Source organism: Carlito syrichta, unplaced genomic scaffold, assembly GCF_000164805.1.
Source record: "Carlito syrichta isolate Samal-C Ts95f unplaced genomic scaffold, Tarsius_syrichta-2.0.1 Scaffold301818, whole genome shotgun sequence".
NCBI classification, from domain to species: domain Eukaryota; kingdom Metazoa; phylum Chordata; class Mammalia; order Primates; family Tarsiidae; genus Carlito; species Carlito syrichta.
This window is the reverse complement of record NW_007245914.1, coordinates 232,902-256,386: the sequence shown is the minus strand read 5'-3', so window position 1 is coordinate 256,386 and position 23,485 is coordinate 232,902. Positions and strand designations below refer to the sequence as shown.

At 41.5% G+C, this 23,485-nt stretch overlaps 1 protein-coding gene across 1 annotated transcript in view; it reads left to right on the top strand.

Moving 5' to 3' along the window:
* Positions 1 to 12,576, top strand: part of DGKK (diacylglycerol kinase kappa) — a 41,364-nt gene extending 28,788 nt beyond the window's left edge. The window contains exons 19-24 of the mRNA XM_008055319.1: positions 132 to 292; positions 889 to 1,030; positions 1,998 to 2,084; positions 5,223 to 5,333; positions 7,857 to 7,983; positions 8,949 to 12,576. Coding sequence (XP_008053510.1) covers positions 132 to 292; positions 889 to 1,030; positions 1,998 to 2,084; positions 5,223 to 5,333; positions 7,857 to 7,983; positions 8,949 to 9,013 — 693 coding nt within the window. The 3' untranslated portion in view covers positions 9,014 to 12,576. The remainder of the gene's footprint in view (positions 1 to 131; positions 293 to 888; positions 1,031 to 1,997; positions 2,085 to 5,222; positions 5,334 to 7,856; positions 7,984 to 8,948) is intronic.
* The last annotated feature ends 10,909 nt before the right edge of the window (positions 12,577 to 23,485 follow it).

Genomic DNA, 23,485 nt, shown 5'->3' with positions numbered 1-23,485 from the left:
AGATATGTAGGTATATAGACAGTACCCATCCACCTACACACTACCCACATATGTCAGACTCACAGATACATCTGTCACGTGCCCTCTTAGTTACAGCAATCATTGGGATCTGCCACTGTATTCATCTCCAGGACTTTGAGAACTCCATGAAAATGTGGGAGTGCAAACATACTGAAATCCAAGCTGCCTCTCAACCCCAGCTGGACTCCCAGGAATCTCAAGATAGCCTCTCTGGTGAGGAGTATGCCCAGATGCAGCACTTAGCTCGGCTTGCAGAAAACCTCATCAGCAGGTGAGTGAACTGGTCTAGATACAGGGCTGGGAATCCCAACAAGGGATAGGGAGAAGAAGCCAATTTGTGTCTGTTGGTTACTGGGGAGCCTGGCCTCAGAAAGGAGTCTCACCTAGAACTCTGAAGATTGCCTGGGACCCTGATAATCCAGACAAGAAATATTCTTTGTGCTCAGCAATAAGCCAATTGGACATCCCCAGTTAGGCCCAGAGATAAATTTGGATCTATTCCTGCTGCCCCAGACATGATAGAACTAAGAATGTTATCCTTGCACTTAAATGTCAAGAGGATCTTGGAGTTCCTAGAGTCAGTTTTCTCCCTATATTCCAGCTTCCCACCCTCCCCGAGTTCCTAGTATCTAAATCAAATGAGACAAATACCTAGAGATGAGTAGAAAAGTTTTCTGACATGAGTGGCTGCCTAGAGAAGAGCAGAGGTAACAAGGAGTAAAGAGTCCAAGTCAGGTACCCAGGGCTTTCAATTTCTACCCTTATCTCAACCCTCACCAGATCCCAGGCCAGAAGTCCTTCAGAACTCTTGATTCATCAATCTGAGTTCAAGGATTCATCAATTCATAAATCCTTGCTTTATTACAGACTTAATGACCTGAGCAAGGTCCACCAGCATGTGTCTGTCCTCATGGATTCTGTGAATACCAGTGCTAACATCCTGAACGATATATTTTATGGCCAAGACAGTGGCAATGAAGCAGGAGCAGCTTCCTGTACTCCCATTGAGGTAAGGGGGACTGGGCAGATGACAGAACGAGGTCAAACCAGATAGAAAAGGGGATGAAAGGGAAAGAAGGGGAGCCAGAGGCTGGATGGAGAAACTGGGAAAACGATATGGCAGGAAACTAGTAGATAGAGTGGATGGGAAGACAGAACTCTTCCCATATGGAGTGGATGGGAAGTTCATTCCTGGACTTGTTATAGGTTCAAGGTAGCTACTGGGGGAATCCCATAGCAGATTTCATCAGCCTGAGAACTAGTCCTCTTCCCTGATAGCCATCCACCATACCAGCCTCAGGGGAGAGATGGTCAATGAATGGAGAGAAACTTGGCCTTGGCCATTCTTCATCCCAGGTGAATCCCTGAATAGCCTGATAAAGTGATGATAACTGTCACTGGAACCAAAGCTCCAGGGTGCCTTCATTTCCTTCTTAAGCGAAGGACACCTAATGTTAAATGTGCTATCCCATGACTTTATCCACTGCTGGAATATTTAAGTGATGTTTTTAAAAAGTGACTTTAGTGCCAGGTGAAAGATACAATAGGGTCAGGGCCTGAACTTAGTTAGAAAGCCTGAAGCTCAATGCCTGGAGTTTCAAGAAGAGAGATGGTAAGGTCTAACTCTACCTGCCATGGGAAAGATGGTTTTAGCCTAGGGATAACAAGTGACCTCAAATTTACTCTCGGTTTACATATTCCCTATGTTCCTATACCCACTGCAACCAATCAATGATGCCAAAAGCCAAGTTGTGCTGTGTCACTTCATAGGACATACGAATATAGCTGTACCAGTGGTTGACAGCTGGCATTTGCTGTGCTAGTTGTGCTATATTTTGAATATTACTTTTTCACCTGCAGCCATGTCCTATTAGCCTGCTTTTACCTTCTGAAGAATCCAGCTGCATGCTTACTAACCAACAACTCTTCTGTCTTTGTCCTTTCCCTTCCTTTCTTTTCCTTTCTTCTCCTCTCAGACTCTAAGCAGAAACGATGCAGTAGATGTTACATTTAGTCTTAAAGGGCTCTACGATGACACCAAAGCTTTCCTGGATGAAAATTTGGTGAGTGCAGGGGATTGGAGCATGGAGGGCAAAGTACCCCATCTGAAGATGGTCATGGTCTGTGCTTGGTTCTAGGGCACTGGAGACATGTGGGAGCTTTTGGCCAGGTGTTTGCCTGGAAGTCCTTGCTGTGTCACCCAGGATTGTCACTGATTATATCATTTCATGGGTTATGCTAATCCATAGGGACTACCATACCCTTGAAAGAAAGTCTCAGCCTCTCCTTTGACAAATGTCTCCTGGGTCCAAGCCAGGCCAATCAAAAGTAGGGTGTTCTCATCTTACCTGATACGGCTGCAGTAGAATAGGGTGAGCTCTTTTGAACTGTTTGGTATCTCCCAATTTTCTACATACCTCTTTCCCATGCGAGAAGGTGGCATGGAATAGTGGGGAAAATGTGACAACTCTGGGTTCAAATCCCAAATCTGCCACTTACTAGCTGTATTCACTTCCTAAGGCTGCCATAACAAAATACCAAGAACCAGGTGACTTAAAACAACAGAAATTTATTGTCTCATGGTTCTGGAAGCTAGAAATCTAAAATCAAGATGTCTACAGGGCTATGCTCCCTCTGAAACCTGTATAGGAGTCTTTCCCTGCCTCTTCCTCGCTTCTAGTGATTTTCTGGCAAGCTTTGGTGTTCCTTGACTTGTAAATGCATCTCTCCTATCCTCCATCTTCACATGATGCTCTCCCTGTGTCTCTCTGTTGTCACATGGCCATGTTCTTCTATATGACACTAGTCATATTGGATTGAGGCCTACCCTATCCAGTATGACCTCAATCAAACAACCAATTAAATCTGCACTGACCTTATTTTCAAATAAGGTCACATTCTGAGGTACCATAGGTTAGGTTTTCAACATACCTTCTTGCAGGGGACACAATTCAACCCATAATACTAGCTGTGTGAAGTTACTTCACCTCTCTGGATCTTAGTTCCCATATCTCACAATAGGAATTATAATCCCTACCTCCCCAGGTTGTTGTGGGGATTAAGCAAACTATTGTATATTATCCAGTATCTATCAGTGCCTAGCACACAGTAGAGGCTCAACAGATGGTAGCCTTTATTAGTGGTAGCAAGAATGGACTGAGGCTCCATTTTGGAGTCACAAGACTAGTTGTATGTTTCTCAGAATGCAAAGCCCATAGGCACACTTGGTGAGTGTGCTCTGGTAACTAATCATGATTGTCCCACTTGGGGGTTGGCTGCTAAGGCCCTGAGGCAGGTGCTGTGCTTGCCTCTCATCTAATTAAGATTTATTTGAAGAGGGACTTCTGAGTTGATATTGCAAGAAGTGCATCCATTTCCTCTTTTCATGTGCACATCTAATTGGCACACTGCACAGGGGGCAGAGTGCTAAGACAATCAGGCCAGGCTATCCCAGCATCTGAGCCCCGACCTAGTCTTTCAGTCATAGACAAAAGCAACCGATGTGCCTTCTATATACAGGCAGAGTTCAATGGCCTTGCCAGTTTGGGCAGTAAGAAATAAGGCAATTTAGTCTCTTGTTGCTCTTCAGGTTTTCTTGAGGCTTATGACCTGGAAATTGGTTTGTAGCAGACAACAACCCAACTTGAGCACATACCACATTTGAGAAGGCTCCCATCCCATAGAACCCGTAAGGACCCTCACTCCCAACACATACACACATCCACATGAGGCCAGAAGGCAGGCAGCAGCTAAGAATGACCATCTATCTATCTCCAGAAAAGCTGTCATAGAGGAGGGATGTGGAGAAGGCTTGCTTCCTTTGGTGCTATTCCGCCCCTTGAGGAGGGCAGCAAGAAGCTTAGTATTAGCAAAGAGATATAGACTGATAAAGGGAAGTGCACTCAGTAACTCCCAGTTCCTTTGTTTGGCATACACACCTCATGCGTCTAAGCCTGTGTTGTCCTAAGTCAATAGTTGTAAAGCAAAAGAGATTGACAGCACCGACTTGTTACTCCCTTAGTATTCCATCCTTACTGACCATAGCCTCCCACCCTATCTGCTTCCCAACACATGCCACCCATTTGTGACAGCTAGCAAGGCTTGACCTATGGCTGGAGCAGCAAGTGGCCTGTGCATAGCAAGAAGCCACATAAGTGCCAGATTGAAAGAGTACATGCCGGGGAGGAGAGGTGAGGCCAGGTTAGGTGGGCTGTAAGCATGTCAGAGCTCAAGATGTCAGTGTGCATCTGTTCTCCTAGCTCACTGCTTGCTAGAACATAAACAATCTCTACCTGTGTTGCTGGTCTAACTGAGTTGGAGATGGTCCCAAAAGAATCTATTTTAAGTCACCCACAGACTGTACAGAGTTCATCCTGTGGGTTCTGGGGCTTACAAGGGAGCACCTAATCTTTGTTTCCTGAACCTGTAGAACAAGCCATCTGGAACTCGTTTCTTAATTACTAAGAGTAAGTAGCTAGGAAGCTAAAGCATAGTCTGGGGAGGGAGACCCTCTCTTCCAGGAAGAGAAAGGTTAAGCCAGTCTCCCTCTAGCTTTCTCCTACTCCACAAAACAGCCTTTGAATTACAGTAAGTGTGCAATACAGATTCCCCCCAGCATCTGGCCTTCCCACATGTCTTTGCTGGGACAGTGTTGCACAGAGGGTAGGCTACAGAGTTAAGCAGACCAGGGTTCTGTCTAGCTATGTGATCTTGAGCACTGAACTTCTCTGAGTCTGTTCCATCACTTATAAAATGAGAATAGTACCTTGGAAGGCATCATAAGGCTTTAAGATGGAATGAAATTATGTGTGCACAGTGCCTGGATTACAGTATGCCCTTACAACTTGATAGCTGTTATTTAGGGGAACACTGGGCTATCTCCAGGAACTTGAGGTCAAGAGTAGGACCCTTGTCCTGGACCCTAAGCTACAAGGGTAAAACTCAGTGTTAATTGATACTAGTCAAAAGTCCTCTCCACTTGCTATACTGTGAGCATGCCCAGCCCCAAGGAGAGCCCCCCAATCTGGTTGTTTTCTGGATATCCCTAGTGATAAAGAAAAGAGCTGGTTACAGGCTAAAGTAGATACAAGTTGGCACCGTGTGGTCTCTTGGCCACTAGTCAGGACTGGAGGTGGGGGAGACAGCAAAAGTCTTACAAAGGTACTAAGCATTGGACACTCACTTTTCCCCATCTGTATCAGCTGAGAAATGCTGAAGATGAGGCCACACTGCAAACCGCCCTGGATGCCATGAATAAGGAATTTGAAAAGCTATCAGAAATCGACTGGATGAAGTCAATCCTTATTCCAGAGGTGCGTAACCTGGGGATTGAGAAATCAAGGGCAAGAGGGACTCTTTCTTAGTTCCTTACCTTCCAGTGTGGGCCAGGACACATGAATGACTGTAGTAGAGGGAGTCCAGTGGTGACTTTCAGCTGCAGCTTAAAATGGACCTTCCTCCCTCCATCTCTTCATCGTAAGTAGATAAGACAAGGCATAAAATACTGAAAAGTGAGATGACCGTGGGAAAGAACCAGAAAGAAGATTCACTCTATAGTAAGAGATGATCAAGAAAGAATAAGCAAGATCATTTTTTTCTGTGTTGCTCTCCTAGCTGCAAACTACCCCCTCCCTGCTCAGTACCTGCTGCCAGGGCTGAACTTTATCTGGTACATATACCAGTATGGCCATGCCAATTGTTTACAGCCAACACAACACCTGTTTTTATTTTTTATTTTTTATTTTTATTTTTATTTTTTTGAGTTGGAGTCTCACTGTCGCCCAGACTGGAGTGCAGTGGCTGCTCCCAGTCACCGCAGCCTCGACCTGCTGGGCTCCGGTGATCCTTCCGCCTCAGCCTTCCGAGTAGCTGGAACTACAGGCGCGCGCTACCACACCCGGCTGATTTTTGATTTATTGTAGAGATGAGGGCTCGCCAAGTTGCCCAGGCGGTTCTCGAACCCGCGGGCTCAGGCAATCCACTCACAGCCTCCCAAAGGCGCGGAATTACAGGTTGAGCCACCGAGCCCGGCTCAACACCTGTTTTTAAATGGATGGTGCCCAGGCCATACCGGTGATTAAATCTTCCAAATATCACCTCTCCCTACTGCTTCCTATCCCTCACCCTCTGGGAGATTAGCAGCTATGTGGCTTAAAAGAAAAGCAAGCACAGCATCAGTGGCTACAATATAGCTATAGGGATGCTATCATTTTTGGACAACTCTGAGTGTTTTCCTAAGATTGAAAAATAATCCCATTTCATAAATCTAATGACATAAAGATCTACTACTATCCTTTTATGGTCTGACACGGTTTTGTTCTTGAAAGTTCCCCACCATAGAACCACTCATTTCAACTTGCTGGAATCTCTAGTCCCCTACACATTGTACCTGTTTTTTGACTCCATACACTGATTATATGCATGTGATCAAGCCATATAGGCATGTCTGGACATGGACAGTGCAACAGTCAGGCTACCATTTCAGAAAAAATCCACATACAAATTCAGGTCTTGGATTTTAACAACTTTCTCATGTGCCTTTGCTGATGACTCAAGCACTTTTCAAGGCCCTTTGTGGCCTGCTGCTCTTAACCCATAGCTCTCTGGGAAAGGAAAACATACTGTTAGGCAGAAGAGGAAGCAAACTCTTGTTGCAGCCCCTTCCATTTTTACCCAGTTCAGCACTCTCTCACAAAGCTCCTGAACTAGGCAACTGGGCTGCATATTGAGAGAAATGAGGCAAACACAGTCCATGTCCTGAGATTCCAAATGACATGTGAATCTGCCTGGGCTTAAGACATCATCTCTTTCTGGGTTCCAGCATTTCCATAGAGATGAAGAAGTGAGGCTCTAAAGAAGGGCAGAGTGGATTGAAAGAAAGCAAGGAAAGTGCTGCTTATTCCCTTGATACCAAATTTGCCCATCTTAAGGCTACAGAAGATTCCGGCTGAGGGGAAGTCCTGGGCCCTTCCTTGGTGTTGCGTCTGAAAGGCAATCCTTGAAGGCTAGTGTACACAACCAGGAGCAGTGCTATAGGAGACAAGGAAGCGGGTGGGGACTGGCTGACACTCTTCTCCTCGTGGAGGGGATCAGATGTATAAGTAATCCCGAAAGGAAGATAATCCCAAAGCTTCTTGAAATATGCTTGGCTGGATTTTCTGGCAACAAAGTTAACCTCAAAACTGTGTTTAACGAGACCAGTACTAAAATGATCACACTTTTGCAGGAGTGAAAGACTGGGAGGGTGAGCTGGAATTGCAGAGCCTGCATGATCTGCACATTCATAATTAAGAGCTATGTTTAGAGAACCCTCTTTGCATTCTAGACAGGAAAGCAGATGGCCTGAGAGACAAGGTCTTCCCTAAAGGAAGATACTCGGCCAAGGGGGTAGTAGAGGCTCACCAAACCGTACATCTAAAGGAAGGGATGCTTTCTTCTAATTCATGCAGAGAAGCCATATGAGCTAGCAGTGGCCCTAGCAATCTTACCCTTCTAATCCCTAGCCACATGACCTCTGGTGAAGTACTTAAGCTCTCGGAGCATCTGCTTACTCATTTTTACTATAGGTATGATAATAGCCACTTTGCAAGGTTGTTTTGAGGCTTATATGAGAAAATTGATTAATGCTAGCCAGGCACCTGGCACCTGATAGCCTCTTGGTAAAGACCCACTGCTTTCCCAGGGCATACAGCCAGTGATAGAGGTGTTTCTCATATCTGGATAGAGAGCAGATCTGTCTGCTTTCTGCAGCGATCCTTGTTCACTACCTTGCCAGACTCTAGGAATTATTTCTGAACAACTAACGTTTTGACCTTCCTCTTGCTGTGTTTTCCAAGGAAAAATCTTCAGACACTGACAGTAGAAGCCTCAGGTTGAAAATTAAGTTCCCCAAATTGGGGAAGAAGAAGAAGGTGGAAGAGGAAGACAAGCCTAAACTAGGCCAAAGAGTCCAGGGTTTTATTGGTAAGTCTCCCCCGCAGGCATAGGGATCATGAAGACTTCCCCAGCAGCCTAGCTACCTCCTAGGGTTCTGAAGCCTCCATCAGAAATGTTCATGGGCATAAAGGGGGAGACCACCTGGAAACCAGTCGTAGATAATTCCAAGCAATCTCTTGGACAACTGTGCAACGTGTGAGTTAAAGAGTGACAGGAACACCGGTAGGGGGAGAAGCGGTCTCCATGATATACACAGCTGAAAAGAAAAATGCAAATAGGCGGTGATGTTTCTGCTAGGTCCATTCCCAAGGGTCAGGAATAGATTCCGTGACCTAGCTGAACCCTTTTTATTCCTATCTGTTATAGTTAGTTCCTGGAAATGCAAAATTTCTACATATTTCATTGTCTGAATTTTGGTTCCATCCCTTCCTTCTTCAGAATTGGTCTTAAGCATTATTGGTACATCAGTGGGATTCAAAAGAACATTCTCTTAGAGTTGTCAGTCATGTCAATTCTGATGTCCATGGTTTCACCTATTTGGGGCCTAGACAACCTGGAAGCTTGAGAGATATAACAATAGTGGACATGGGAGGAAAGGGACAGAAGTTAGCAATTTGTTTTTGAGGAAGCAAGAGTTTGCACAGATGCCAAGAGATTATCTCTTGGACCAAGCTGTCACAGGTATTGTCCAACTGGTTGGATTGCCTAAGAACCTGCCAGTTGGAAGACTATGGTGTTTAAGAGCATTTCTGAAGACTCTGATGGAGTAAGTAGCAGCTCCATAGACTATCAGGTTCTGAGAATTCATCCTGTTTGTGTTTGGCTCACATAGTGTTAGCTGGTTTTCTCTTATGCCTCAGAGATGATTGATACAATAAAACAAACAAGTCTGCCTGCTAACACTCTTTGCTCTCTTGGGGGTTCACATATTTGAGTGTCTGGAAATGTGCTAACCTCATTATTTTTATATTTGTTTTTTCTCCCCTCTAAAGGCAATTTGTGGCATCGCAGAAATCGTGAAGATGATCCTCCAGCACCATCAAGATCTCAACTGTAGCCCTTGAAAGTTGGAAGGAAGACTCACTTAGAATTTTACTAGAAAAAACTCTCAAAACCTCAATACAGGCTAGACTAAATCATTTCAGAACAAACATGAGCACCACCAAGAAAGACCCTCCAATTCTTTACACTAATACATTTTTCCTGGACTCAGTCAGGTCTCCTTAGAGGTTTACATTTCCTCGTTGGCCAAAGATTCCTGTTCCGAGTTGTCTTGTTCAGTTCTCCTTCTTCTCTCTGTGCAACTTGAGCATTTACAGTATTTATTGGGATAAGCTCTTGATGAATGGCCTGGGATCTGTAAAAGATTCATGGGAATTCACCTCTTCAAGGAGTTTGGGAATGGTTTCCTCCAACCTGCAGAGAAACTGCTGATACTTAGGAATGAATGAAAGACAGACTCTCAGAGAGATGAAGAGAGGGGGCAGGACAGCCAGGCTTGGTTGTGTGTCTCCCCCAATCCCTGCCAATTACAACTTGCAACTCCAGATCTCTTCTAGTTGGCCCATTAAAATGAGAATTAGATCCTGGGGGCTTGTCCACTTGCCTGTTAAGATGACCACATGAAATCTCTTCTTGTAGATGTGGTAACTGTGTTCTAGTTCTCTCTCTCTCTCTCTCTCTCTCTGCAAACCCTTTGTTTTTCCATGTGTGCATGTACGTCTTTGCACATGTCTAGGTGGTGCTCTGGTGGCTGGGTGGGCCCACTGGTTGGAACTCACCCCTCATGCAACCATACAGGCTCCTCTCTTACTGCCTTGATCCTAGCCTGCATGCCTCCATGGAGTGTTTGCCTGCATTCTTGCTGGATTTTTTAACTAAATGTTTGCCGCTGTGCTGCAGTATAAATTATGTATAGCATAAAGATGTATATATATATATATATATATATATATATATACATATATATATTTTTAAGAACTGAAAATACAACTCGACCTCTAAGTGACCCTGTAATTTATTGTGCTAACCCAGGAATCCCCTCCAGCCCCCATTACCCTATAATACATACACCTCTACCAACTACCCTAGTTCTTGGTGGAGCTTCTAATCTTTTGGTGCATTTTCAGCGTCTTAGCAGTGACTGGGATCTACCTGTAGCCCAGCTGATTCTGACGCCCCCTTAAAATTCTAGCCAGGCCACAGAAGGGGAACAAAAACACCAATGCCCTAGAGAAGGGGGTTAAGCTGGCATGCTGCCTTTTTTGCTCTATTTATCCTAGACTTTACATCAGCAACTACCCTGGCCTGTGCTGTCCCTTTCCCCAATAAAATGACTTAATGGAGCAACCAGGCCTTGAGCTCTGTGACTTAGATGCCTGAACTAGGGACTGCCTGACAATCAAGTCACAGCCTAGGCCCTTCCCCACAGGCTCCATCTTGGCCTGCATCTTTTGGACAGGCTGTTGGGTCACTGCCCAAATCCCCCTCAAAGCTCCCATTTTGCCCTTTTCCCTTGAGTACAGGGGGCATTCAGTGTGAACAGAAAAAAAAACATGAGCCTGGAGAAATGGAGGCTAAAAGCCTCTGCTTCTCTGTGGTTCTTTCAAATTTCTCATGAAAACAAACTGGCCTAAGTTGCTCCAAATCCTAATTGACTTTTTTATTAAAAAGTATTTTAAAACCGCCTGCTCCCAGTCAGGCAAATCTAACCAAACCCCAGTGCCCAGAGAGGTTCTCTCTGGTCTGCCTTGCATCCCCATCCCACCCTCAACTCATACCTTTGGGTAAGTGTCCCTTCCCACTTATCAAGAGAAAACTGGCCTCTCCCCACTTCTCAGACAAACTTAGCGTGCTCAATTACCTGACTCAGTCCAATGGCTGGTTCATTGAGGTGCACAATCCAGACTCCACTCACTGGTTCTCAGCTCTGGAACTCCACCAGCCTAACCCACTTAAACCAGCCACCTGTGTTCCACCTCTATAGGGGTGAGGAGAAAAATACTAACAAGGGGATTGTCCCCAAATATCTGATTGCTGTGCCAAACAAACACAAAGTTCTAGCTCTACAACTAGAGAAGACAGTCAATGAAAAAGATGACAGAAAACATTTAAAATTTACTTAAGTATTAGAATGTGTTAACTTATTGTATGTGTTTGAGTGGGTAGTGTGCTGTTGCTGTGTCTTTGGCTTTCTCTGCATCACTTTCGTCCCAGGAGGAGGTATTCGATGAAATCAACAAGGTCACCATTGCAGCCTGACTTGGCTCATCCATGGCTGCAGGCATTAACATCTGCACACACACGTACAGAGTTGGGAACCAAATTGCATTTTCCTCAGAAGAGCCTTTTTCAAAAGGGAAACTTTCCAAATGAGCAAATTTAAGGAAACAGAAGGAAACCTGGGAGAGGGTAGCTTTATCTTGGCAGTGACTAAGCAGGGCTGTGTCCTGTAACTATTTTCATCACTGATAGTAAACTGTAATAGGACTCCATCTCTTGTGCTTACTTTGTACACTGTAATGCTGCTGTTTCTGTGTTGTGTCATCTGGATTTCCTTTCATCCACCCATCCTCCCAGCCTGAGTTAGAATGATATTGAATAAAACCACTAAGATTTGGGGCTAGAGTCAGCTCATAGAGCAGAGTTGATATATGACAAGGCCCAGAAGCTGGTGTGGTTTAGTAAATCCCTCAGTTACCTCCTAAGTTGCTAAGTTACCAGTAGCTTCCTGAAAAGGAAGACAGCTTGCCAAGCATCTGTTCTTGCATGTACTCACTTGGAAACCAAGCAAGAAGTGATCCCTCTCTCAAGGGAGTTGTCTTAGCCCCTGGGAGTATAAGTTCCTTTCAGGACTTCATTGTTAACTACTTGCAGTAATACAGTTGCTTGGGTGGTGGGGCCAGACGCCAAATATCCATCTCAATTATGTTCAGACACAATTAAGAGCTAAAGCTCTGGGGTTTGCTTGCATCTTTGGTAGCACTTTCTGAGGAATTGATTGAGTGGGAAATTTCTGGCCAGAACAGGAGAGAAGAAAAAGCCAATAGATGCGAACTGCCACCAACTGCTTCTGGTGTCAATACTACAGGAGGTCAACAACTATCAGTCCTCTCTCCAAAAAGGCCCTGTGATGCATCCGAAAGGGCAAGGGAAGAGTAAGAAATATTCTCAACTTAATAAATTAAAGGTTGGCCAGAAGAAACTGTTGGGGTCAACATCTTTCCTCGGGACAAATGTTTCAGAAGGCTTTTAGTTTCACTAGAGGCAGAAATGAATACCAAAGCAATCAAACCCATTAGCATCATTCCATCCTATATGCGACCTTGATTGGTTATATGGTTTGTGGAAATGCAGTTGTCTATTTGTCTCCTAATCTGTAATCCATTATTGTTTTCTGTTCTGGGTTTTTTGTTTCCTCAGAGGCCCCTGCAAATAAGCAGCGGGGCCAGGGGCTGGTTGGGGGAGGAAGGTTGGGTAATCATGGGATAACAGGAAAAAGCAGAAAGAAAAGGTCCACAAAGTGTGCCTATTCCTCTTCCCCCCAAAAAATGGAACACCGGTCCTCAAAGTTAATAAAGTATTGCTTCTTAAAATATTTTAATAAATGGATAAACATAACACCAGTGTTTCATCATTTATCTCAGCATGGGGAGAGTTGATTGGTGCTGGAAATGAGGGGTGGTGGGCTTGTGTGGTCATCCAAGCTTGTGTGGTCTGACAAGTCACATGCAGGTCAGAATGGCAGGTGAGGGAAGACAGCAGCAGAAGCCAAGGATCTCCATCAGAATTGATCACAACACCAAAAGAGCTGCCACAAATAGTTCTAAAACCTGCTACGCCTCAGGATGATCCTGTGGGGGAAATACCTGCCATTGTAATTGTTGTAGAAGCCAATCCTCTGCAGGATACAGATCTCAGTGAAAAGAATTAGTTCCTGGGGAGGCAAGTGGGGTGGAGTACCACCCAGACTGCTAAACAAACGTATAAACCACTTTGAAAATGTTTTGACAATCCAATCTGTTTCCCCTCAACACATACACCATACATTCTTCTTCCCTCTAGAATACTTTGAGGTAGGAAAAGGCATTCTATTCAGATGCAAAATTGGTTAGTCCTGACTTCAAAAATGGTTTAATTTCTACCATACTAACAATAAGCCTAAGGGAGCCTGTTACTTAGTCATATTTAATAGGTAGGCAACTGAGGCTGTACAAGATTAAGATTCCACAAGATGCTACACCAGGTGAGAACTCGGCTCTTCTAAATCCTTGACTTTCCAATGTTAAAAACTGTTTCTTATTTAGAGATAAAACATTTGTGACCTCCAGGACCACATTTCAATCTACCCTCATCAAAACTACATTCTTAGGCTTTATGAGGGGAAATGGCTCTGTTGAGGAGCTACCACCAGGGTGGGCCCTGTCATCCACAGTATGAAGTCTGTACTGTATCTGGTAGACTAGTAAAGCACCATTAGACTTGAATTTTTAAGTCTATTTTTAAAATTATCATTCAATAAAATTGCCCTTTTGGTGTAGAGTTCAGGGAATTTTAACACATGCAGAGATTCATATAACCACAACTATCAGAATACAGAACAATTTTTACTGCCACATAAATCCCCTTCATACTATTCCTTTATAATCACACTTTAACCTAACCACTGATCTATCTTCCATCACTATGGTTTTGTGCTTTCAAGAATGTCATAGAACATGTAACCTTTTGAGACAGGCTTCTTTAATTCAGCATAATGCCTTTCATATTCTTCCAAGTTATCAAATGAATCAATAGTGTGTTCCTTTGTATTGCTGAATACAACTACATGACATGGATCCACCAGTTAGTTGGTTTTTTCATTCACCCACTGAAGGACCTTTGAGTGGTTTCCAGTTTATTTGACCCATGAATTATTTCAAAGCATGTTATTTCCAAGTGTTTGGAGATTTTACTATTAATCTGTTATTGATTTTTAATTTCATTATGGTCAAAGAACACACTCTGTATGATTTCAATCCTTTTTAATTGGTTAAGACTTGTTTTATGACCTAGGATATGGTCTATCTCGATGAATGTTCCATGTGAACTTGAGGAGAATGTGTATTCTGCTGTTGTTTGGTGGAGTGTTCTATAAATGACAGCTGGATTCAGTTGGCTGGGGATGTTATTCATTTCTTCAATATTGTTTCTACTTTTCTGTATGCTAGTTTCCATTAGTTACTAAAACCGGAAGTGTGGATTTCTTCATTTCTTCTTTCAGTTCTATCAATTTTTGCTTCCTGTCTTTTGAAACTGTTATTAGGAGTAAACATGGCTGAGCTCGGTGGCTCAACCTGTAATCCCAGCACTTTGGGAGGCCAAGGCCAGTGGATTGCCTGAGCCCACAGATTCGACAACTTGGTGAGACCTCATCTCTACAATAAATCAAAAAAAAAAAGGAGTAAACATATTTAGGTTTGCCATTTTCTTGGTGAATTGACACTTTTATCAAACTATAACATCTCTCTTTATCCCTGACAATTTATTTGCTCTGAAGTCAACTTTGTCTAATGTTAATATAGCTACTCCAGCCCTCTTTTTCCCTTTTTTTTTAAAATTTTTTAATTTTATTTTAAAGATGTGGGGAACAATTCAGGAGAGAGTAGATAAGTGTTCATCGTACAGGTGAAGTTTGGGTTTCTCTTTGGCTCCCACTTCCCCTGGTTTGGGATCAGGTGCCTTTATTCATGCTCTGTGCCCCCTCCTCCCCTGGCAGTGTCCCACTTGTGCCAATCCTCTTTTGGTTAGTTTTCAAATGGTATTTGTTTTCAACCCTTTATCATATCATCATATTTGAAGTGAGTTTCTGTGGGCAGCATATGGTTGGGTCATGCTTTTGTAATCCATTCTGACAATATCTTTATTTTCATTGCTATGTTTAGACCATTTAATGTAATTATTGATGAGACTGGATTTAGGTTTGCCATTTTATTATTTATCTTCTGTTTGGTCCCTGTTTTTTACTTCTCTGTTTGCCTTTTCCTGCTTTCGTTTGGATTATTTGAATATTTTTAGTATCCCATTTTAATTTATCTATTGAGGCTTTGACATGTCTCTGTATAATTTTTTTATTAGTTGCTCTAGGGATTACAAAATGCAAACTTTTCACAGTCTACTTAGAATCCATATTTTACCACTTTAATTGCAATGCAAAAACCTTACCAGCATATTGGGCCCTCCATCCTTCCCACTTTATGCTATCACTGTCTGATGTATTATATATACATACATCAAAAATCCATCAGAAAATGTAATTTTTGCTTTTGATCATCAAACATGTTTTACAAAACTCAAAAGAAGTCTATTATATTTACCCAGATATTTACCATTTGTGTTGCTCTTCCTTCATTCCTTATGTTCCCATTTCCCTTTTGGTATCATTTCATTTCTCTTTTATTTGTATAAATGTATGCAATTGTGTTACAGCACAGATTGCACAGTGGTCAGGTCAGGACTTCTAGGGGTATCTACCCCTTGAATAACACACATTGTACCCATTAAGTAATTTCTCATTATCCACCCCCCACCACACACACACAAACACACACACACACACACACACACACCTCGCCCTTTCCAGTTTCCATGGTCTATCATTCCACTCTCTACAACCATCATTTTATTTCTGTATGAAGAAATTTCTTTAGCAATTCTCTTAGAGGAGTTCTGCTTGCAGTGAATTTTCTAAGTTTTCCTTCATCTTAAACTGTGTTTTAAGTTTTACCTTCATTCCTGAAAGATTTTTTTGCTGGATATTGGATTCTGGGTTAATAACTCTTTCCTTTCAACACTTGAAAAATTTTGTGTTGCTTTCTTCTGGTCTACAGAGTTCTGATGATAAATCTACAGTCATTCAAATTGTTGTTCCCCTTTACAGTACATAATACATCATTTTCCTCTATTTCTTGTCTTTATTTTCAGTAGTTTGACTATGATTTATCTATTTGTGGGTTTTAGCTTTTCCTGCTTGAGGTTCACCCATTCTCTTAAACCTACAGGTTGGCATCTTTCACCAAACTTTGAAATTTTGCCATTATTTCTTCAAAGATTTTTTTTTTTTTTTTTTTTTTTGGCACCGATCTCTTTTTCCTCTCCTAGGACTCCAGTAGATCTTTTGTTATTGTCCCACAAATACGAGAGGCACTGTTAATTTTTTCAATCTTTTTTCTGTCATTCACATCGTATAATTCCTATGTATATACCTTCAAGTTTACTCTTTCCTTTGTCATCTCTCTTCTGCTATTGAGTCCATTCAGTGAGTTTTTAATTTCAGTTATTGTATTTTTCCATCCTAAAATTTCCATGGTTCTTTTTTTATATCTTCTATTTATTTGATAAGACTTTATATTTTACCATTTGTTCCAAGAGTGTTTGCAATTGCTCATTTGAGATTTTTATGTAGCTGACAAAGTCTTTGTCAGATCATTTTAACACCTGTATCCTCTTGTTATTGATATCTCTTCATTGTCTTTTGTCATGCAAGTTGAGTTGTTTATGGTTCTTCAAATGCCTAATCATTCTGGAGTATAACCTGGCGTTTTGAGTATAAGTTTGTAGGTCTCCCTTCAATTCTATAGAAAATGTTTATATTTTTTATTAGTTTCAGGCCACAAGTTTCCACCTCCCTTCTGTGGGTTGGGAGGTCTAATGTCAGTTCAGTTTTCAAAGTCTTTGCAGTGCTATTCAGATCTGTCTGGTGTATATGTCACTAAATGGTCAGTCTGGAATCTAGATAGATGTCTGTTAGCTCAGGTCTCAAATTACTTGGCATGCCAATTAGGATCTGGATCAACCCATGTACCGAATAAGAATACACACCCAGGGACACATAAAAAAAACTTCATGGGGTCACTTTCCTGAGCTCTCACCTCTCCACATTCTCCCCAGTACTACCCAGTTCTTAGTGCTTCCCTTTCAGTCCTCTAGTTGGAAATTGATCATGTCTGCAATGGTGCCACATCTGGAAACAAGCAGTGGGAGGACAGAGAGAGAAAAAAGCAAGAGTGTGGCTCTGTTCTCTTGAGGCCACAGCTCCATCAAACAGAGATAATGGATCCCCTCCCTGAGAATATTGGTTCCTGAAGTCTCCCCCACCCCCCGCTATCATTGTTGTTTCCATTCCTTAATTCTCCAGGGGTCAGGAAATGAAAGAAGAGAGAATAAGGAAAAAGATGGAAATGTTCCCCCTCTCTCTGAGCTTTAGGAATTCTTTCTCTTATTTCTCAAGTCAGAACTAAAGGGCTTCTCCAGTGCTCCCTTCCTGGTTTCCAGCAGGATTAAGTTCAGCCCAGGGAATCCCAGAAGGAAAAAAAAAGTGAGAAACTCACCACCAGTTTGTTGCTTCTTCAGATTCTGGAGTTCTCCAATCTGCTTACTGCTGTTTACTTTTCAGAATTCTCAATTAGCTGTGCTAAGCTTTCTTTCCAAGTTTTATGATTGTGATCAGTGGGGAACAAAGGGTAGTATCTACTTATCCATCTTACCCAGAACTGTAATCCTAAAATTGATTGAAATAAATCATTCTGGTGAGTTTGAAGGCAACAAGACTGAAGACAGGGAGATCAGTTAGGAAACTACCATAGTAATCCAGGCAATAGGATGAGATTGCAAACCTTGCTAGTGGTAGAAAAGAATATGAGAATGCCAATTCAAGAAATATTTGTGAGATAAAATCAGCAAGATGTAATGAGGTCACCCTCATATAAGGCCATAATTGAAACGTGTGTAAGTCTAAGGACATGAGTGGTCAGCATTAAATTTAGGTATGGAACGTTAAAAAAAAAATCAATATGATTGAATAATTATTAGAGAGGAAAAAGAGAGTCTAGATGAACTCCCTAGTGTCTGATTTGGGTGACAAGGTGGATGGTGATTAAGGTACAGAATATGTTAGTAAGAAGAAAAATTCAGTTTTGGACATGTTCAGTTTGGGGTAACTGTGTAGCATTCAGGTGAATATGGCCAACCGAAGAAAAACATAAGCCTGAACCTAGGGCCACAGGTTTGGGTTGAAGACCAAGTCTCAAAAGTCAATGGCTTGATGGCAGCTGAAGCTATGGGAGTAGCTAAGATCACCCAGGGAGATAAATCAGAGAACCAAAATGAGAAACTAAGGGAATATCAACTTGTGAGGGGCAGATGGTATAAAAACAGCCTACAGAGAAGACAGAAAAAGTCAGAAAGATGAGAAAACAGAAAAATGGCCTAGAAACCAAGAGAGTGCCAAGAAGGAATTCAAGTACATGTGTCAAAGGTAGTCAAAGGTGTCCAGTGAGACAGAGCTGAAAGCTGTCCACTAGATTTTCCAGCCAGAAAATCACCAATGGTTTCAGCAAAAGGCACATCAATGACATGCAAGGGAGGAAAAGCCAGATTACAGAGGGTTAAGGATTGAATAGAACATGAGTATGAGGGGGACCCTCCAAAAGCTTCCCCCATTAGGTAAGTGTTCCAGGAACCCATCAGCATCAGTTGTGAGAGGTTGTGTTTGGCTTCAGTGAATTTCTTTTGGAGATTTTTTCAACATGTTTGTCCATTTCATGATGGGTGATTTATGAGCACACCTGCCTACACTGCACTGAGTGCTCAGCGGTTTTTGACCAAAAGCAGCATGACCCCTGTGCCCCACCTTCCCTATTCACCCAATCTTACCCTGAGCGACATTTTTTGCTTCCCCAGATGAAAAAAGTCCTCGAAGGGAAACACTTTGTGGGAGAAGTAAAACAAAAATCAGCAGAAGCACTAAAAGGCATCAAAATGAGTTCAAAAACTATTTTGAGCATTGGAAAAGCTTCTCAATAGGTGTAGTGCATCAAATGGAGAGTACTTTGAAGGTGACTGAAATTTAAACATGCAACAATAAATATACAATTTTAAAAAAATTAATTCTAGGGTTTTTTTAGGGGTCCCCCTCATATCTATAGTATTTAGTAAGTCAGTGTACTTTTTAAAGAAGTTTAGTAAGAAGAGATGAAATGGATGGCAGGCAGGAGGGGATGCAGATAAATCATTTTATTTTGTTTTGCTTTTCATTTTGTGTGGGTGTGGCAAGAGAGACTAGAAGAAGTGAGGAGAAAAGAGGAAGAGAAGGAAGGTGCCAGGGAAAAGCAGGGGGAGGAACTGAGAAGAATGAGGACATTTGATGGAGAAAAGTCCTAAGGTAGATGAGTTGCCTTGAACATAAGATAGGTCAGTTCAACCTCTAAGACAGGAAATAAAGATACTTGAGAGAGGTAAAGAAGTAAAAATGTTTGTAGGGAAATAAGTAAAAAAATTGAAACTGATCCAAGATTAATGACTCCATTAAAAATGCCTAGAGATAAATAAAACAAAAGAAATATAAGATGTATATTCTGAAAACTACAAAACATTGTTGAGAAGAATTAAAGACCTAAGTAAAAGGAAAGATATCTATGTTCAGAGACTGGAAGACTTAATATGGTTAAAGATGGCAGTACTCCCCAAACTGACCTACAAATTTAATACAATCCCAGTTGACTCATTTTCAGAAATGACTCACTGATGATAAAATCAATATGGAAATGCAAGAAAACCAGAGTAGCCAAAATAATCTTGAAGAAAATGAAAAAAGTTGGACTCATATTTTCTGATTTCAAAACTTACTACAAAGCTAGATTAACACAAATTTTATTTGTCAATTGAAAACATCTTTTTATACAGTGATTTGAGTATCCTACATCTTTAAAATAAAAATTTTTTTAAAGAAAGAAAAAATTCCTGGGAGCACACAAAAAAAATATTTTTAAAAAAACACTGCAGTACTGGTATAAGGATAGACATTATATAGGTAAATGGAATAGAACTGAAAATCTAGAAATAAGTTCTCATATTTACAGGTAATTAATTTTCAACAAAAGTGTCAAAACAATTAAGTGAGGCAAATATGACTTGGTTCAACAAATAGTGCTGGGACAACTGAATATCCCATATGTAAAAGAATGAAGTTGGAACTTTATCTTACACCATATACAAAAATTAACTCAAAATGGATTTAGAACCTAAACATAAGAGATAAAACTACAAAACATTTAGAAGAAAATACAGGGGTAAATCTTCAAGACCTTGGATTTCTTAGGCATGGCACCAAAAGTAAAAATATTAAAGAAATAGATCAATTGAATTTCATCAAAATTAAAAACTATTATGCTTCAAATAATACTATGAAGAAAGTGAAAAGATAATCTGCATAATCAGAGAAAATATTTGCAAATCATATATATGATCCAGAATATACAAAGAACTCTTATCACTGAATAATAAAAGACAAATAACCCTATTAAAGTGGGCAAAGATATAAAGAAGGATAAAATTATGAATTTTGATGCACTTAGAGTCTATAATACTGAGTGATCTATCACAGAAACAAAGAACTGAGTACCATATTATCTCACTCATAAGGGGACCTTGAACAATTATAATACTATACAAAAGGGATTGGCAGTAGTGGCAAACTGCCAGGGAAGGGGTGGGGGGCACACCTCATCAACAAGGGTGCCTGCATAATGAACATTTGTATACTTAACCCTGAACTGTAGCCCACATCTTTAAAATAAAATAAAAACAAAAAACAAAAAACGGGCAAGGCCGGGTTCAGTGGCTCAGTCTGTAATCCCAGCACTTTGAGAGGCCAAGGCAAGAGGATTGCCTGAGCCTGCGGGTTTGAGACCCACCCGGGGAACTTGGCAAGACCTCGTCTCTACAATAAATCAAAAATTTAGCCAGGTGTGGTAGCACACACCTGTAGTTCCAGCTACTTGGAAGGCTGAGGTGGAAGGATTGCCGGAGCCCAGCAGGTCGAGGCTGTGGTGGCCGGGAGTGGCCACTGCCCTCCAGTCTGGGTGACAGAGTGAGACTCCAACTCAAATAAATAAAAAAATTTTAAAAATTTAAAAATGGGCAAAAGACTACTCATAATAGCAAAAACATGGAACCAACCCAGGTGGGCTGGATAAAGAAAATGTGGTACATATACACTATGGAATACTGTGCAGTCATTCAAAAAGAATAAAATCATGTCCTTTGCAGCAACATGGATACAGCTGTAGATCATTATTCAATATGAATTATCATAGAAATGAAAAACTGAATAATGCATGTTCTCACTCATAAGTGGGTACTAAACACTGGGCACACATGGGCACAAGGATGGGAACAACAGACACTGGATACTGCTAAAGTGGAGGGGGATAAGGGATAACCATTGGGTTCCATGCTCACTACTTGGGGAAAGGGGGCTCATCAGAAGCCCAAACCTCGTCTTCACACAAGATACCTATGAAACAAATCCTCATATGTACCCCATGATTCTAAAATTTAAGAAAAAAATGGGAAAAGGATTTGAATAACTTCTCCAGAGGATACACACAAATGGCTAATATGCACATGAAAGCATGCTCAACATCATTAGCTTTCAGAAAAATGCAAAACAAAACCACAATAAGGTATCACTTTATACCCACTAGGATGGCTAAACTCACAAAGACATATAATTCCAAGTGTTGGAGAGGATGTGGAGAAATCAGAACCTTAGTACACTGCTTATAGAAATGTAAAATGGTGTAGCCACTTTGGAAACAGGCTGGAGGTTCCCCAAATGATTAAAAATAGAGTTATAATCTAGCAATTCTACTCTCAAGTATACACCCGAGAGAAATGAAAACAGAAGTCCACACAAACATATATATGTATGTTCATAGCCGATTTATTCCCAATACTCAAAAAGTAGAAACATCCCAAATTTCTACCAACTAATGACTGAATAAACTAAATGTATCTATAGCTATACAATGGAATATCATTCAGCAATACAATGAAATGAAGTACATGCTACAACCTTGCAGGGGCCCGCCCCGCAAGCGTCGTGGGAAGTGTTGAAGGAGAGACGGATAGGTGATGGACGAAGATCATATACATGGACACCTGCTTCTTGAACAGATGACAATTTAATGTTAGTTAATACAGAGCTTTTATATCATTTTTGAAGGGGCAAGACAAAGAAAATTCTTTCACATACATTTCTTTAAAAGTTACCAGCTAGGGCTGAGGCGGAAGGATCGCCGGAGCCCAGCAGGTTGAGGCTGTGGTGGCCGGCAGCGGCCACTGCACTCCAGTCTGGGCGACAGAGTGAGACTCCAACTCAAAAAAAAAAAAAAAAAAAGTTACCAGCTAGTGGTCTTAGTAGCGAACAAACCAAGATTCCCATAGGCTTTAGTAGCAAACAAACCAAGACTCCCATAGGCATTTAGACAAGTCTTATAAAGCTAACAATGACACTCTCAGTTCAATGTCCCAAATTACAAATGTTTCAAGAAAGTTTTTTTAAGTGTATATTTCTTTGTGTCAGGAATATTCTCATCTTAGGTTCTTATGTTTTTCTATAACATTGTATGATTCTATTTATACAAAATGTCCAGAATAGGCCAATCTATAGAGGCAGAAAATAAATTAATGGTTGTCTAGGGCTCATGGAGGGGTGGGGATGGGGACTGACTGCTAATGGGTTTGGGGTTTCTTTTATGGGATGATGAAAATGTTACAAAATTAGATTGTGGTGGTGATTGCACAGTTCTGTAAATTATTAAAAACTATTGAATTATACACTTTAAATGAGTGAACTGAATGGTATGTGACTTATATCTCAATAAAACTGTTTTAAAAAATACATGAGGTTACAAAGAAAGCCAGTTATTCTGAACTGGCTTAAGTCATCAAAATATAAAAACAAATGCAGTTGATAAAGAAAATAGATGTGTTTCTTTAATAAGGTACTGTGGAAGGGGACTTCAAAAGACATCTACAATGTCAAAAATTAGGCTAAGCATGTATTCAACCTTTGCACAGCTAAAAAAAAAAAAAGTTCCCTTCCTGGAAACTGGCAACTGCTAGCTAGGTTAAACTGTTTAACAGCTTTTTTTTTTTTTTGCTTCTGTGAACCCTGCTAGCATTGCTTGAAAGGTACTTAGGCCTCCAGGATGTTGTGGTTTGGCCCACTTGGAAAGTCCCAATGTGGTTTACCCCCATTTAAGCAAGCCCCTATAGCTAATGGGCGCCCCTTGCTGGGGGACTGTTATGTCCAGCAAGCAAGTAGCTGCTGGCCCAGCTCTTGGCTAATAAAAACCTCTCCTTTTTATAAATTGTACATTTGGTGTTGGTGTCTGTGAATTAAGCACTCGGTCCTCCCTATTTCATTTGGGGGCTCGCTGGGGAGATCTGAGAGCTTAATCCCCAGCCCCAATCACCAGCTGACCTTGTGGGTCTGCATACCTGCAAACCTCAGTGTTCGTCAGGTCTGGTGAGTCTGTGGATTTGCAAATGGCTGATTGTCATCTCTGGCAGACTCACAATGTCCCCAGAGCCTCTGAGAGGTGAGTCAAGCTCCTGTTTTGTTTGTGCACACTTCTGGTTGGACCCACAGGAAAGCTGGACGCAGCACTAATTCCTGGGTCCGAGGTCCCAGTGAGACGTCACT